This window comes from Pinus tabuliformis, chromosome X (genome assembly GCF_031772625.1).
Source record: "Pinus tabuliformis cultivar Carrire ecotype Pingquan chromosome X, CPIR1, whole genome shotgun sequence".
Classification (NCBI taxonomy): domain Eukaryota; kingdom Viridiplantae; phylum Streptophyta; class Pinopsida; order Pinales; family Pinaceae; genus Pinus; species Pinus tabuliformis.
The window spans coordinates 1,399,932,753-1,399,946,409 of NC_142308.1; the positions used below are offsets into that span (position 1 = coordinate 1,399,932,753).

Sequence of the window (13,657 nt, forward strand, 5' to 3'; positions counted from 1 at the left end):
AGAAATTTGGGCATCCAAATTTTCACATGGTATCGAAGCTGCAGATGAAACAAGAGAACAATGTCAGAAGAGCCCATCGTTGAAGGAGGAAGGGAGTTCAAAATTCTTGCAGAGGCAACAATTCGAATCCCTAGAGGGATTACACAGTTAAGGCCAGAAGGGCTAGATTTTTGTGGTAAATGTCTCTTTGAGTGAGTCGAAAGAGAGGTAGGATTTCTAGATCAAAATCTGTCAGCGGTAAAGGGAGCAGTGCAGCAGTGACTTCAACAAAGAGGGGTCTTTGGTGTGACGCAATTTTTTGCATGCAGTTGCAGGGAAGAAAGACGTCAGAGGGAGGAAGAAACACTTGAGGGAATTTCTTCCTCAGAGAATTCCTAGCCAGGAATTCGAAATTCTCATTTACTGAGCAACAACAGGAGAGAGGAGGTCATTCGACTTTTTCGATTGGCAGAGATGGCAGCCAGTGGATTGAGAGATCAGGATTGGTTGGATGGTGCATCCAACTATGTGATCTGGAAGACAAGGATGTCGTGCCTTTTGGATGAACATTTTCTCAAGATCTACATCGACAGCGTGGTAGCTGAGCTTGTGGATCTAGATCCGCTCAAGAAGTACAAGGGAGAAATGGCAAAGACCAAGAGAATGATCCTCAATGAAGTGAAGTATCATATAGTTTGTCACATCGCTAGCAGAGACACTGCCAAAGAGATGTGGGATGCTTTGTCGATGCTATATCAGGGATCTTTCGAGCAGAAGAAGATGTACTTGGAGCAGAAGATGAGATTTAAGCAAATGCAGAAGGGAGAACGCATTGATTTGTTCCTCACTAAGATTCAGGAGACCCGAGATGCGCTGGCACCTGTGGGGTCAACACCTCAAGGTTCCGATATGGTAAGACTGACCTTGAATTCAGTTTCTGAGGAGTGGCAAGTTTTTGTCCAGAGCATCCTGGGCAGGGCAGCTTTTCCATACTGGGATGGAATGTGGGCAAATTTTAAGAAAGAGGAGCTGAGGAGAGACTTGGTTGAGTGTCAACTTATTGGAAGCAACATCAGTGGGTCGAAGCCCAAGGAAGAGGAAGAGAATGCATCCCTCGCATCCAAGGGGTAGCAGGAGCAGCAAAAGAAGCAGAAAGACGTTTCGAAGATCAAATGCTTCAGGTGTTGTGAATTCGGTCACTACGCAACACAGTGTCCTCTCAGGAAGAAGGATAAAGATGAGAAGCATGATCCGAAGGTTACAGCCACAAAGATCAAGGAGGAAGAGTTCGTCATGACAGCCCCAACATCTCCAGGAGGGAGATGAGGTGATCTAGAGCTGTAGTTTGAAAGGACTGCAATTGGGCAGAATCCTTAACGAGCCCACCTCTCGGATCAATTCCTTGCTACGAGAGCCCAGATCAGTAGGAGGAGGATGGAGCGGTTCAGTTGATGCAGAGGAGTGTCGTAGTGATAATTGCAATGGCTAGAAGCGCCAGAGATTGAGAAATACAAAGCTAGAGTTGGCAACAGTGCAGTTGGCACAGAGCAAAGTCAGCAGCAACACAGATTCTTTAGAGGATAGCGTAGAGACTAGTAGCAGTCAGACTCCAGCAACAAGATGCATCATATTGAACACCAGTTCAGTAATTTGGGATGCTTTTTCATTGCTGATGCAGTAACAACAGCAGTTGGAGAAGATTGCAGTGCAGATGCAGTATTAGTAGTGGAAGTGCCAACAGCAACACAGATGCAGAATTGAGAGGGAGTTGCAGTACGGATGCAGTGTTGACACTGGAAGGGTCAGCAACAGTACAGATGCAACATTTGCGCAATAGTTGGTGGACAGGATGTCATACATCAGCAGTACAGAAGGAGATGTTACAGAACAGAGTGATGCTTCAGTAGGTTGCATCGCTAGAGCACATTCCTCGCTAAGAGCGAGTGTTGATTTCTGGTAGCATCGGATGTGCTCTAACTCTCAAAATAGGGAGGCCTAGACACGTGCATTCTGCAATACCCAGAAATTGTTTCGGAAAATTCCACCCGGAGACAGTTTTATTAAAATAATTAATTATTTTTAATGGGACCCTAAGTCTAAACTTAGGAAATTAAAATAATTTAAGGGTATTAATCTAACTATGGGTCAAACTTCTAGAATAAGACAAGGATCAAACCAAAATGATCTAAGCCATTGATTAGAAGTTAATTTGGGTCGTCGGTTGTCCAACAAAAAGATATAAGAAGAGGCTTGAGGGGCACTTGGAGAACACATAGAGGGGAGATCAAAAGTTCGATTTTCTGAAACAGAGCAACTGCCGGAGAGATTTTCGATAGTGATATTTTGTAGTGAGGGGTAGGGATAGTATTTTGAAAATTTCTAACCTGAAATTCTACTGTAGCAACTGGTTTATTTCACCTACTTATTCTTCACAAGTTATTTACGAAATCCCTTCAGCAAACATTAAAATAAATTCAACTGCAGTTATCACATAATTACATAGAAATATCAGCAATATACATGCACAAGGACCAATCATATCAACACAGTTGTTTTTGGACAATTGTCGCCGAAAAAACCCAATGTGGGAACACCGGTGCAGCAGATGAGGGTTTTATTAATCTTCAGCAACAATCACTTTACAAGGAATTATTTTATAGAGAAACTGGGAGAAAACACCTGATACTTTCCCTTGGAAACTTTCTGACACCCTGGAGACCCTTCTCCCACTTTAGCGTCACCTTTGCGTCACTCTGCATGGTTTTGGGTCCCTCTACATCAGCCTGCTTGAGTGTTGCGTCTCTCCTGGACTGCGTCTCCCTCTGCATTGTCCCTCAATACCCCTGTGTCACCTCCTCCACCCACAGTCACTGACTGTTGTTGATGCCCTCCTCTTCCTCCACCCTGCAACTCTCCCTTTGAAATCGATCTCCTTCTCTTTGAGAATAGATTTTCCTTGGGATACTGGGTATCTGCCGGTGTGTCTCCAAATGATCCTCAAGTCTTCTCTTATACTTTTCCTGTTGATGAATCAACGATCGAGATTAACTCTCTAATCAAAGGGTAAGATTAAAACAGATTTGATCCTCGTCTCTTAGAAGCTTCTCACCCTTATCTTTATTAATACCCATTAATATTTTTGTTTTCCAAAGTTTAAACTTAGGAACCCATTAAAAATATTAGTTATTAATAACTCCTCATCCAAGTGGAATTTCTCCAAACTATTTCTAGGTCTTGGAGATCTCATGTGCCTTAGCCTTTCCACCAAATTTCAAGGCTAGAGCACATCTGATGCTACCCAAAATCAACAAGTATCCAAAGAGAAATCTTTCCCATTCAAAGAATACTCAGCAGAGAAGAGAGAGAGATCCAACAGAGGCAACGGAGAGCCAAGCAGAGGCAGTGCAGAACCCCAGAGGGAATCCATAAATTTTCTGGAGAGATTAATTTCTGTAGCTGGAAGCTGGGGTGTGACATCGGGAGGGTAGCAGTCGAAATCTTGGAGGCAAATCGATTAGCCGAGAACAGTGACGCAGACCCCAATAGCTGTGATGCAGGGCCTATGCAGTGATTACGTAGAGACTACGCAGAGGCAGCCAGGGGATGTCCATTCAATGGTTGGATCAGCCAAGATTTCCAGTGATAGTGTGAGGTAACCTCACTTATCTCTTTGTCGGTGATATTATCTGTAACTGGATTATCGAGAAGGCATCCAGAGATTGTATTCAAATATCACTACTGCATAATAATAAAACCCACATAGTTGTTGCACTGTTTTTACCGCATTGGTTTTTTCTGGGGACATTTGTCCAAAAATAACTATGTAGTTGTGTTGTGTATTTCTTTCTTATTCTATTTCTTGTTTCTGCGTATAATTTAAAATTTAAATGGTGTAGGTTGCAGTGTATTCATTTCAGTGTTTACTATAGGAAACAGTAAATAATTTGGTTCAGTAATTAACAAATAGGAGAAACATAATCACTTGCTGCAGTAGAAATTTGGGTATCCAAATTTTCACACCATAATAAAAAAATCTCGTTTCATTGAAAAATAATTGCGTTTAGAACGTCTTTGTGAAAACAAATTTCTGAAAAAAACCAAGTACCAATTTTTTTTTTGTGGGAGCGCAATGGGAACGAATTTCAGGATCGCGCTCTCGAGTTGCTCCCGCTCAGAGCGCGCTCAGGGAGAAATTCGAAGGGGGGAGTCACTCTCCTGCAACCCTGGTTTGAACCCTCTGTTGTTGCTGCCTTACACGAACAACTAAGTTAGTGAGAAAATCCATTAACCGCACTATGAAAATTTATGAATCTAACACATTAGAAAGCCTTACTGCAATATCTGATTTACTATCTCATACTTGTTCCTTATATTAACAAGTTATTCAATAACATAAACATTGAAGTAAACACAATTGCAGCCTTCACAAATATACAGATCAATAACTAAAATAAACTAAGACAACACAAGAGACACAGGTATCTTTGGACAATCATCCTTGGAAAAACAACTAGCGTGCCAGAAATGGCTCACCCTTCAGAGAATATCCTCGGCAATAGTACCTCTATTTGGAGAAAGATATTCTGGAAAAACAACAACCGGATGATCAACCCCACAGTGAATCTGACTGTTCCTTGTGCTGGATAGCGAACGCTGCTCCAAGCACTCCTCTAGAACTGGGTCGCCCTCTCCCCGCAGATCTTCTCTCATTCTGCCCCATAGAACCTCCTCAGCGCAGCCTCTTCAGCCCAGTGCCAACCTCTACAGCCCTCTGCATTGTCTACATCAACCTCTACGGCTTTTTGCATCTGCCTCTGCGGCTTCTACGTCCTTTGCATTGGCCTCCTTAGCCTCTGTGTCTCTAGAACTGTGTCACCCTCTCCCGGTAGATCTTCTCTCAGTCTGCCCCACAGAGCCTCCTCAGCGCAGCCTCTTCAGCCCAATGCCAGCCTCTACAACCCTCTGCGTTGTCTACGTCAGCCTCTATGGCTTTCTACGTCTGCCTCTGCGGCTTCTGCGTCCTTTGCATTGGCTTCCTTAGCCTCTGTGTCAGCCCTCCTATGCTCTGCGCTGCCTCTTCCGGAACTTTGTTGCCTCTCTGCTATGTATTTTTCAACCTTGGATCAAAATCCCTTGTTGAACTGCCCCTCACTGCAATTGATCTCTAACTCGATTTCCTGAGCAAACCCAGCCCCAGAAAATCAAATTCTTGATCTCTCTTGGTGTGTCTCCAGCTGAACCTCAAGCCTCCTCTTATACTTTTCCTGTTGATGATTCAACGGCCGAGATTAAGTCCCTAATCAACGGCTAACATTAGATCTGACTTGATCCTTGTTATTTAAAATTTTTTCACCCATTTTATATTAATACACATTAATATTTTTAGTTTCCGAAGTTTAGACTTAGGAACCTATTAGAAATATTAATTATTTTAATATCTCTTCATCCGGGTGGAATTTCTCCAAACAATTTCTGGGTCTTGGAGATCTCATGTGCTTTAACCTCTCCACCAATTTTCATATGGCTAGAGAACATCTGATGCTACCAAAAATCAACACGCACAAGGTGTGGTTGGTAGCAAAACTAAGAGATGGGGTTGTCACCTATTCCAAACTCTCTCTATTTAAGCTCTCTCCTAGCTAAGATAAGGGGTGCAGTCCCTAATGAAAAGCTAAGTTAAAAATGACATGAGGTTTCCAGGAGATGTTAAGGTCAATTGGATTACTTTGAGATTATGAGCAATATGAAATGAAATATACTTCAATAACCATCAACACATAAGCAAAAGATGAGCGTATAAAACTTGCGCCTTGAATATTGCTTCAAAGTAAATAACAATTGCTTTAAAAATGAGATGTTTCAAAGTAAAACACAAGTAACCATGTTAATCAAATAGATGTTAGAAAAAGATGATATCACTTGCAAGATTTAAAATTGCTCTCAAAGAAATGCTTTCAAAGTATAACCATTCATAATTCTAAAAGCATGTAAAGAAGCAATATAAAATAACTTGCAAAATGAAATAGGCTAAAACTTTACTTGCAAAATGAAAGATATGGTACTTTCCCAAATGAGATATTACAAAATAATCAATTCAAGAAAATTTCATCGTGACAAGCATATAAATAAATTGCAAGTAAAATATCTTGAAAAAGTAAAGTGAACTAAAATGAAATGCACTTAACTAAGGTTAGATGCATTTAACTTGGTTAATTTTAAGCTAAATGCCTACTCTAAATGAGCGATTTTCCTCTTGAACTCTTGCCAAAGGGTAAAAAGTGGGGTGAATGTAAGAAATAGGGGTTGAGAACATGATGGTGTCAATAACAATACTCTTCCCCTCAGTGTTACAAGCCAATGTGTGCCTTTGTTCCTACAAGGGGACAAGCCACCTCCATAACTGCAGGGTCACATACTCTTTACTTTACTTCGTACAATTGGAACAATTTTCCAAGAAAGTATTTTCCCTATGATGTCTATCAACCAAGCTTATGCTTGGAGGTTAATTGAGTTACAATGCAAACTATACTAAAATGCCTAAATCAAATGCAAATAAGTTTTCCCAAAAAGATATTTTCAGTGCTTCAAAATAATGGGAATGAGATAATGCTCAAAGTAAATTTGAAATGTAACTTCAATTGGAAAAAAGAAGTTAGCTTGTAAGTGAATTCAAGTGACGCAAGTAAGTTTTCTTTGCAAAAGAGGAATTGCCTCAAGTGAATGGAAATGCTGACAATGATATAACTGCAAAATTGTGCAAGACACATAAACATAAGATTAAAATGAAATTTTGAATTGCTTCAAGTAAATGCTTTAGTAAATGATATGCCAATAAACTTCAGCAAAATTTAAACGATATGGAGCCAAGAATACAATATCTGTATGTAAAGTATGCTTGAAAAATCAGTGAGCAAGATAACAAATGAGCCTATAGTGAACCAATTGTATCCTAAAAGAAAAGAGAATTGTTAAGCAACTAAATTAAACTTGCCATAGAACTCCAAATACTTGCATATAAGAAATGAATTGCTCTAAAGCAAAATATCAACTTGTACTTCAAAGCAAGAATGAAATGCAAAGCATAAAATGAAACTTATAGCAAAATTTAACTTAGAAATCGAAATGTGATAGTGAGGTTGTGTAATTTTAAAGCATGCAAAAATGAGCTAAAAAGGAAAGTTAGAAAATATGCAAAATTAATCCACCCACACACAAAATCCTCCTAAAAGAGGAGAAAGGATTCCTTGGGCAAAACCCAAGTTCCCACCAGAAAAAGAGACATTTTATTATGATATTAAAATGTAGTTAAAGCCTCTTAGAGGGATGCCCAAAATATGAAGGGAATTTTTACAAGATTTGGAGCTAGAAATAGCTATAATATCCCTCCAACAATATCAACCTCAAAGGCCAATGAAGACCCTCCTAAATCTGACAATTATAATCTCCCAAAGGCCCATGGCCTAGCCTTCTTTGTAGCTCCTAGTGTCTACGGCCTCCTTGAAATGAAGCTTGAATGATTGAGAGGTCCTACAAGAAAATTAGTTAGAGTTCAACCATTTTTCCTCAGGGGACTAGTGTCCCAACTCCAACGATGGGCTGCAAAACTAAGACAAAATTAGTGTGAAAATAGCATGTAAGTATGATACAAAATAATATACAAAACCAAATCAAGTGATGGGATTGAACCCCATCATTTGCTTAGTTCAAAATTTTTTCTCAAATAGCTAAATAAATCAATGAAGCACTATTTTAAAGAGATTTAATTTTAAAAGTATTTGGTTGTATACAAGTTGTGTCCAAAAGAACCCTTGCAAACAAAATCACTTCTTAAAATGAACTATGGAATTCAAGAAACAAATGAGGGCTCCTTGGAGAATGTGTCAAGATTGAGTTGGTCTCTCCAAAGACTTCCCTTTACGCTTGATATTTGATCCAACAAGATTTTCTTCTACAAACTTCAATCAAACATTAGTCCCTTATAGATCTAGCAAATAAGGAATGATAAAAAAATCTAGAAATTTATTGGCAAATAGCTAGAGATTTCTACACCTAGAGCATATTCTTAAATCAATTGCCAATGCAAAGCAACTTTGTATTAACAAATCTACAAAAACATATGGAAATAAAATAGATCAAAGCATAAGCAAAGAAAATTATACCAATAGTGATTCAATCATCATACTTCAATGGAACAACAACTCATGAATAAATCCCAAAGTCTTTTACTGCAATTGAAAACAAGTGTACATAAGAGCAGAGCTTTCCCAAGCACAATCGCTCGTAACAATGGTTTACATAATGAGGGATGATGGTTCTATTATATAGAAGTTTGGGAGCTAATCCCAAGGAAAAGGGTGATAATCCCAAGACAAATGGGTGACCATCCCAATGCTCCTTCATGTAAATTCGAATTTCCCAAGTGGCAATTTGATTTCTTCCTTAGAGGCCCACGCAATCCTTCATGAGGGAGTTCAAATTAGATGAGAGGACATGTGGGAGAGTGTAGTGGAGTTGTAGGTGACCACTCTCCACCTTGTTCAAGCGAACTCTAATCCAATCTCAATTCAGCTCATGGTATCTCCTTGAAGCTTGAGTTAACTTCCTCAAATCGTGGATCTTGTCACTGGAACTCATTGTCGTCACACAATTTTGATTTGCTTGGTCGTGGCTTATGTGGAGCCCACATCACTTTTTAATTCAAATTTAACCTTTAGATGAATTTCCATCTCATTTCTACATCATTTGAGCGTGTGGATATTTATTTTCCTCCATATATTTAATTTCTGGGCTAATTTATTCCCACATTTTCCACCAAACTTAGAAAAAGTGGGTTTTGAGGGTCTAGAACTTATGTTTTAGCCCTCAAAGCATGTCATAGTAGAAGGTTGAGAGTGAGAAGTGTAATTTTGAGCACACATACCCCATAGTATAGAACTTCTCTAGACATCACTTATTACATTTCACATCCAGATTTTATTCAAATTTCCGCCCTACAGGAAATTTAATTTTTTTTAAAAATGACCCCTAGACCTAATCAAATCCCAAGAAATTTTATGAGTGATATAGTATGTTAATTGATCTAAAAATGGGGCACTTAGGCTTCTTCTCTAAGTTACAAGAACCTCTCCCACTTCTAAAGCTTTAAATATTCCCAAGTCTTATTGATTAACCAATGCGGAAATGATAATATGCTTGAAACTATATGTGTATGCTTATATTTATTGTTGGTTGTTTATGTGCTTTAAAATCTGTTGTGTATGTTGATATGTAAATACATACAATAATAACTAATGCAGCAATAAACAAGAGACACAGAACAACAATTTAATTAGGAGTTCACCCAAAACTCTTGGACGACGTCTTCGTGAGCTCTAGTCAACTCAGCTAGGCTCTCTGGGATTATGGTATAAGTCCTTTTTACAAACTCTTGGCTCAACTCCTACTGTTTTTTACAGAAACAATGGGTTCAGACACCATTTTATCCCCTGGCTCTTGAAGCTCTCGGCTTTCTAACTCTCGGCGCTCCGGCTCTTGGCTCTGGCTTCTTCGGCTCTCTGGCAGTTTACAGCCCTCTGGCTTTCCACTTGAACTCCAAGTGACTCCCTTGGCTGTGTGCGCTTCAGCTTTTGCTTTCTGCACTGCTTGTTTTGTTGTTGCCTTTTTGCACTGCTCTCTTATGCCTCAACTTCCTGCTTTCGGTTCGCTTTCTGCTTATGCTCGGTTTCAGCAACAACTCCAACAACTTTTTTCTGTCTCTGACATTCATGGCTTTTTAAGCCAACTGGCGTTGTCGGTTTGTTTTTCCTCTCAGCTCTCTGTCTTCTGACCTCGGTCCGCTCAAATCCCCTCTCTGAGTGTTAGCAATCATTTGTTAAACGCCTTCAGGGATGGTGGCCACCTGTTCCATAACGGAATGGATCATCGGGCCTTTGAAATTCCCGAAATGGTCATTCTCTATTTACACAGAGAAAAATCCGCAGAATCAATGTTTATCGAAATTCAAATATTATGGATTCTGCCTTATTTTCCATCAGGTCCGCCTTTATGTCGCTTATCGCATCTGCACCGTTGATCTAGAAGATCTAGATCCAACGGTTGTGGTTCATTTTAGGTGGCTCATGCGTACGGGAGTTAACCGCCCGATAAGGGTGGTTTTCTCTCTCCAGGGACTGGACACATGGCAACCAATGTATGGGCTCAGGCGGAGCCCGGCCAAAACCATTTACCGCCCACGGCCCACCCGAAATCCTGCCTATTTCGCGATATCCTTTGTATTTTGAAAATACATTAAAGCATTGCAAAATCCCGTAAAACAGCCCATATCGGACTTGAAACAATATATATTTTCATTCACAAACCCTTTCAGGTCCAATTTTCATCGCATCGGTGCTTCCCTTCGTATTTCGTTTAATAAACGAAATACACGAAAATACATAGAAACTGTTGTTTAAGGATCTCAAATTACATCGAATATCGTTCATAACCCTGTCGGGTCCAGATATATATCGCAAGTCGCGTATGTATCAGCCCCCCGCTCCATGGTGTTGCTCCGATGCGATTTTGCGATGCGACTTGTCGCAATCGCATATCGCATGAGCCCCGAGGTCTGTCCATATGGCATGGCCTATGCCGACGCGATCCGCCGACGCCGATATTGGCAATCGCGATATCGCTCGGCCCGAGGTCCCGCCTTTGCCTCGTGGCATCGCTGATTTCGATCCACCGATATCAACGATCGTAATATCGGCGGACCGGTCCCGCCTTTATGTTATATGTGCATGTGCCTTCCTCCAACCTGATTTGTCGGGGATCAGCAATTGGGGGTGCTTCCCCTTTTCACTTAAATCCGCTCTTTTGCCTTCCTCCAATGCAATTTTCTTCATAAAGCCTTTTAGGCCATTTTTAAAGGATTTTGCCTCTTTTTCTAAGGAACAAAGGGCATCTTCTTTGAGCGATAACTTCTGCATCCTAAGTCCATTTTTTCCCATTCAATTTGCAACAGATTCTGAAGGAAAGGATCTCTGCAATGGGGCTATTTCCAAGAACTTCCTTGGACTTTCATTTTCCTCAGTGAGAAACACTTAGACTTAGGAGTCTATCCAAAATCTATTTTGGATCACACCTTCCCACTAAAAGAACTTTTGGTCTCCAAAAGTTTGATATACTGATCTGAACAGTAAATGAGAGTGACTCACCCTCTTCTTTCAGCCTCCCTACACTTGCCTTGCATAGTGCCTCCTGAACCAAAGTCTCTGACCACTTCCCTTCTGGATGGGCTGGTCTTCCCGGGAAGAACTATCTTCCTCCTTGCCTTCCTACAGAACTCTTGCTGAAATGGTTACAGAAGGTAGTTTGAGCTTCTCTACCTTGATCATTGATCCAAGGTGGCTCAAACAAATGTGAAGTACATCTGCTCCACAAAACTTTCATTTGTACCTGTTTGACACGCTGTCAACAACAACTGTTAACAACAATAGGAATACAGACAACAGCTGGATGGACTAACTCCTGCTTCATCAAAAGAAATAGATTTCACATCTTGTGAATACCTCCATGTCTTACATCTGCATACAAATGATGGACTAGGTCACAAGCCTACAAAACATGCCTTTAAAACAAATGACCCTTCAAATCAAGCATGTAGAAAAAGACCATTAAGACTCTTTCCAAAAGATGAAAACATTTCATCACTATCTCCATCTTGGAGACCAAGTTAACTTCTCCCAAGTCAACATTGCATCACATGCATGTCAAAGCAATCAACCCTACAAGTTAATTACACATACATGTTCAAAACAAGGAAAACATCAACAACCCTGTGTCCATGCATATCATGCTCATGTATGCATTTCATCCTTCAACTTTCACTTAAGTACACTGTACTTTCGAAGCTGAAACGAAATATAATGTTGCAGCAATAAAGTGAATCTCCTACTCAACTTTTCCATTCACCTTCTTGGTAAGAACCTACAACTTGCATCTCATTAACAAAGAAATGCAAATAGATGCATCAATAAACATGCAACCTTAATTGGGATAAGAGCTCTAGCCATTTCTCACCAATCCCTTTCAAAGGTACTACCTTTGTCTGCACATTAGCATCAACATGTGAATCATCCTGAGACACAGCAGTCATGAATCTTCCTTTCCATTTCTGCCATCTTCTCTTTCCACTTTCTTCAGCGTTTGTGGAAGCATTGCTGGATTCAGATTCCAACATCTTTCAGCAAGATGCCCTTGCTTATGGCAATAAGTGCAACACATGTGCATCCTCTTGACAGCATGATTTGCCTTGTCCAATGGACCGTTGGCTTTTTGCTTCTTTTCCTTCAAAAGTTTCCTGTATGTGGCCATTCTCATCCAACATCTAGGAACATGATGGTTATCCAAACCACAAAAGGAACATGCAATTCTTTTCCAATGCTTATGTGGAAATTTATCATGCTTTGCAAAATCAAAAGGAAGATGATTAGAACCAGATTTATACCTTTCTCTTTCACCTTTATTGCCTTCATGAGGAGGTGAAGCAAATGAAGAAGTGGCTCCCTTTGGAACTCCATCAACCTCTTCAAGGCTGTCAGAGTTTCCACAACTCTCTGGTTCAAGTGTATGCTTCTGAACACCTGCATCCTGCAAATGATGTTTCAAGCTATTGCATTCCTCCTGAATACAACCTTCACACTCTTGAAGACCTGCAATGCAACTCCTTCTTGGAGCCGTTTTAATGGTCTTCATGGCAGCTTTGGAACTTTCTCCATAAGCTTGTCCATAGCCAAGACCAAAATACTTAGGCCTTTCCTCGATTATTATTGGCTCAACAATACCTTGTGCATGTCTACCCAAGACTTTTCTTTCATAGCCCATCTTGAACATTAGCTTGGAACCTACGCCTTTGGTATGTTTTTCAAAAGAACCAATATAAGCATTCTTAGAGGAATTTGAAAACAAACTGCAATGGCTTACCTCTTCTTCAAGCTGATACTTGACCAAGGCTTCTTTGGCAACAAAGAGTTGTGACTCCAACTCATGCATCCTTTTCAGGTTCATATTTGCAATATGAAGTTGCCTCTCCATTTCCTGCAGTCTATCGGAAAGCAATTGCTTCTCTTCCTTTATGGAATTCAACTGCTCTCTAAGTATGCTGCTCTTCCTTCCATCCTCATACATTTCTCTCACCTTGTCCATCATGATAAACAAGTCTTTCTTCAAGTATCCATCATAGAGTCTTGTGATGGAGGAGGAATTTGAGGATTCACTTGTAGAAGTTGTCATTATACCAATGAACAAAAGAACTTCAAACAAGATTAATAAAGTGCTTTATTCAGCAACCTTTCACAGCAACCTCTTGTGCTTCAAGGATTGCCTTGAGGTCCTTTGGGATAGAAGAATGCCTTCAGCCCTTCTTCCTTCTTGTCCTTCCTGGACTAAGCTATCAATAGCTTTCCCTTCACCTCTGCAAACTCAAACAATAATCAGTCTGCAAGCAAGTATACAATCAACCTCTGACTGTTTAAACACCTTTCAAACAAGCAATCTTTGCTCTGTCAATCAAGCATTCTGATATAACCTTTTTTGAAGGTGGGTTTAATCAATTTCGAGCTCTCATACCACCTCATCTGAAAATGGGGCACTTAGGCTTCTTCTCAAAGTTACAAGAACCCCTCCCACTTCCAAAACT

The 13,657-nt window shown here is 40.2% G+C and overlaps 1 protein-coding gene across 3 annotated transcripts in view; it reads right to left on the reverse strand.

The window, feature by feature from the left end:
* The window catches only part of LOC149145260 (adenylate kinase 5, chloroplastic-like), a 399,806-nt gene that overhangs the window by 116,344 nt on the left and 269,805 nt on the right, over positions 1-13,657 (reverse strand). The window contains exon 15 of one of the 3 annotated variants that reach the window (XM_089447348.1): positions 7,528-7,575. The exons of the other annotated variants lie outside the window; for them this stretch is intronic. Coding sequence (XP_089303474.1) covers positions 7,543-7,575 — 33 coding nt within the window. The 3' untranslated portion in view covers positions 7,528-7,542. Of the gene's footprint in view, positions 1-7,527; positions 7,576-13,657 lie in introns of those variants that run through there. 3 annotated transcript variants of the gene reach the window in all.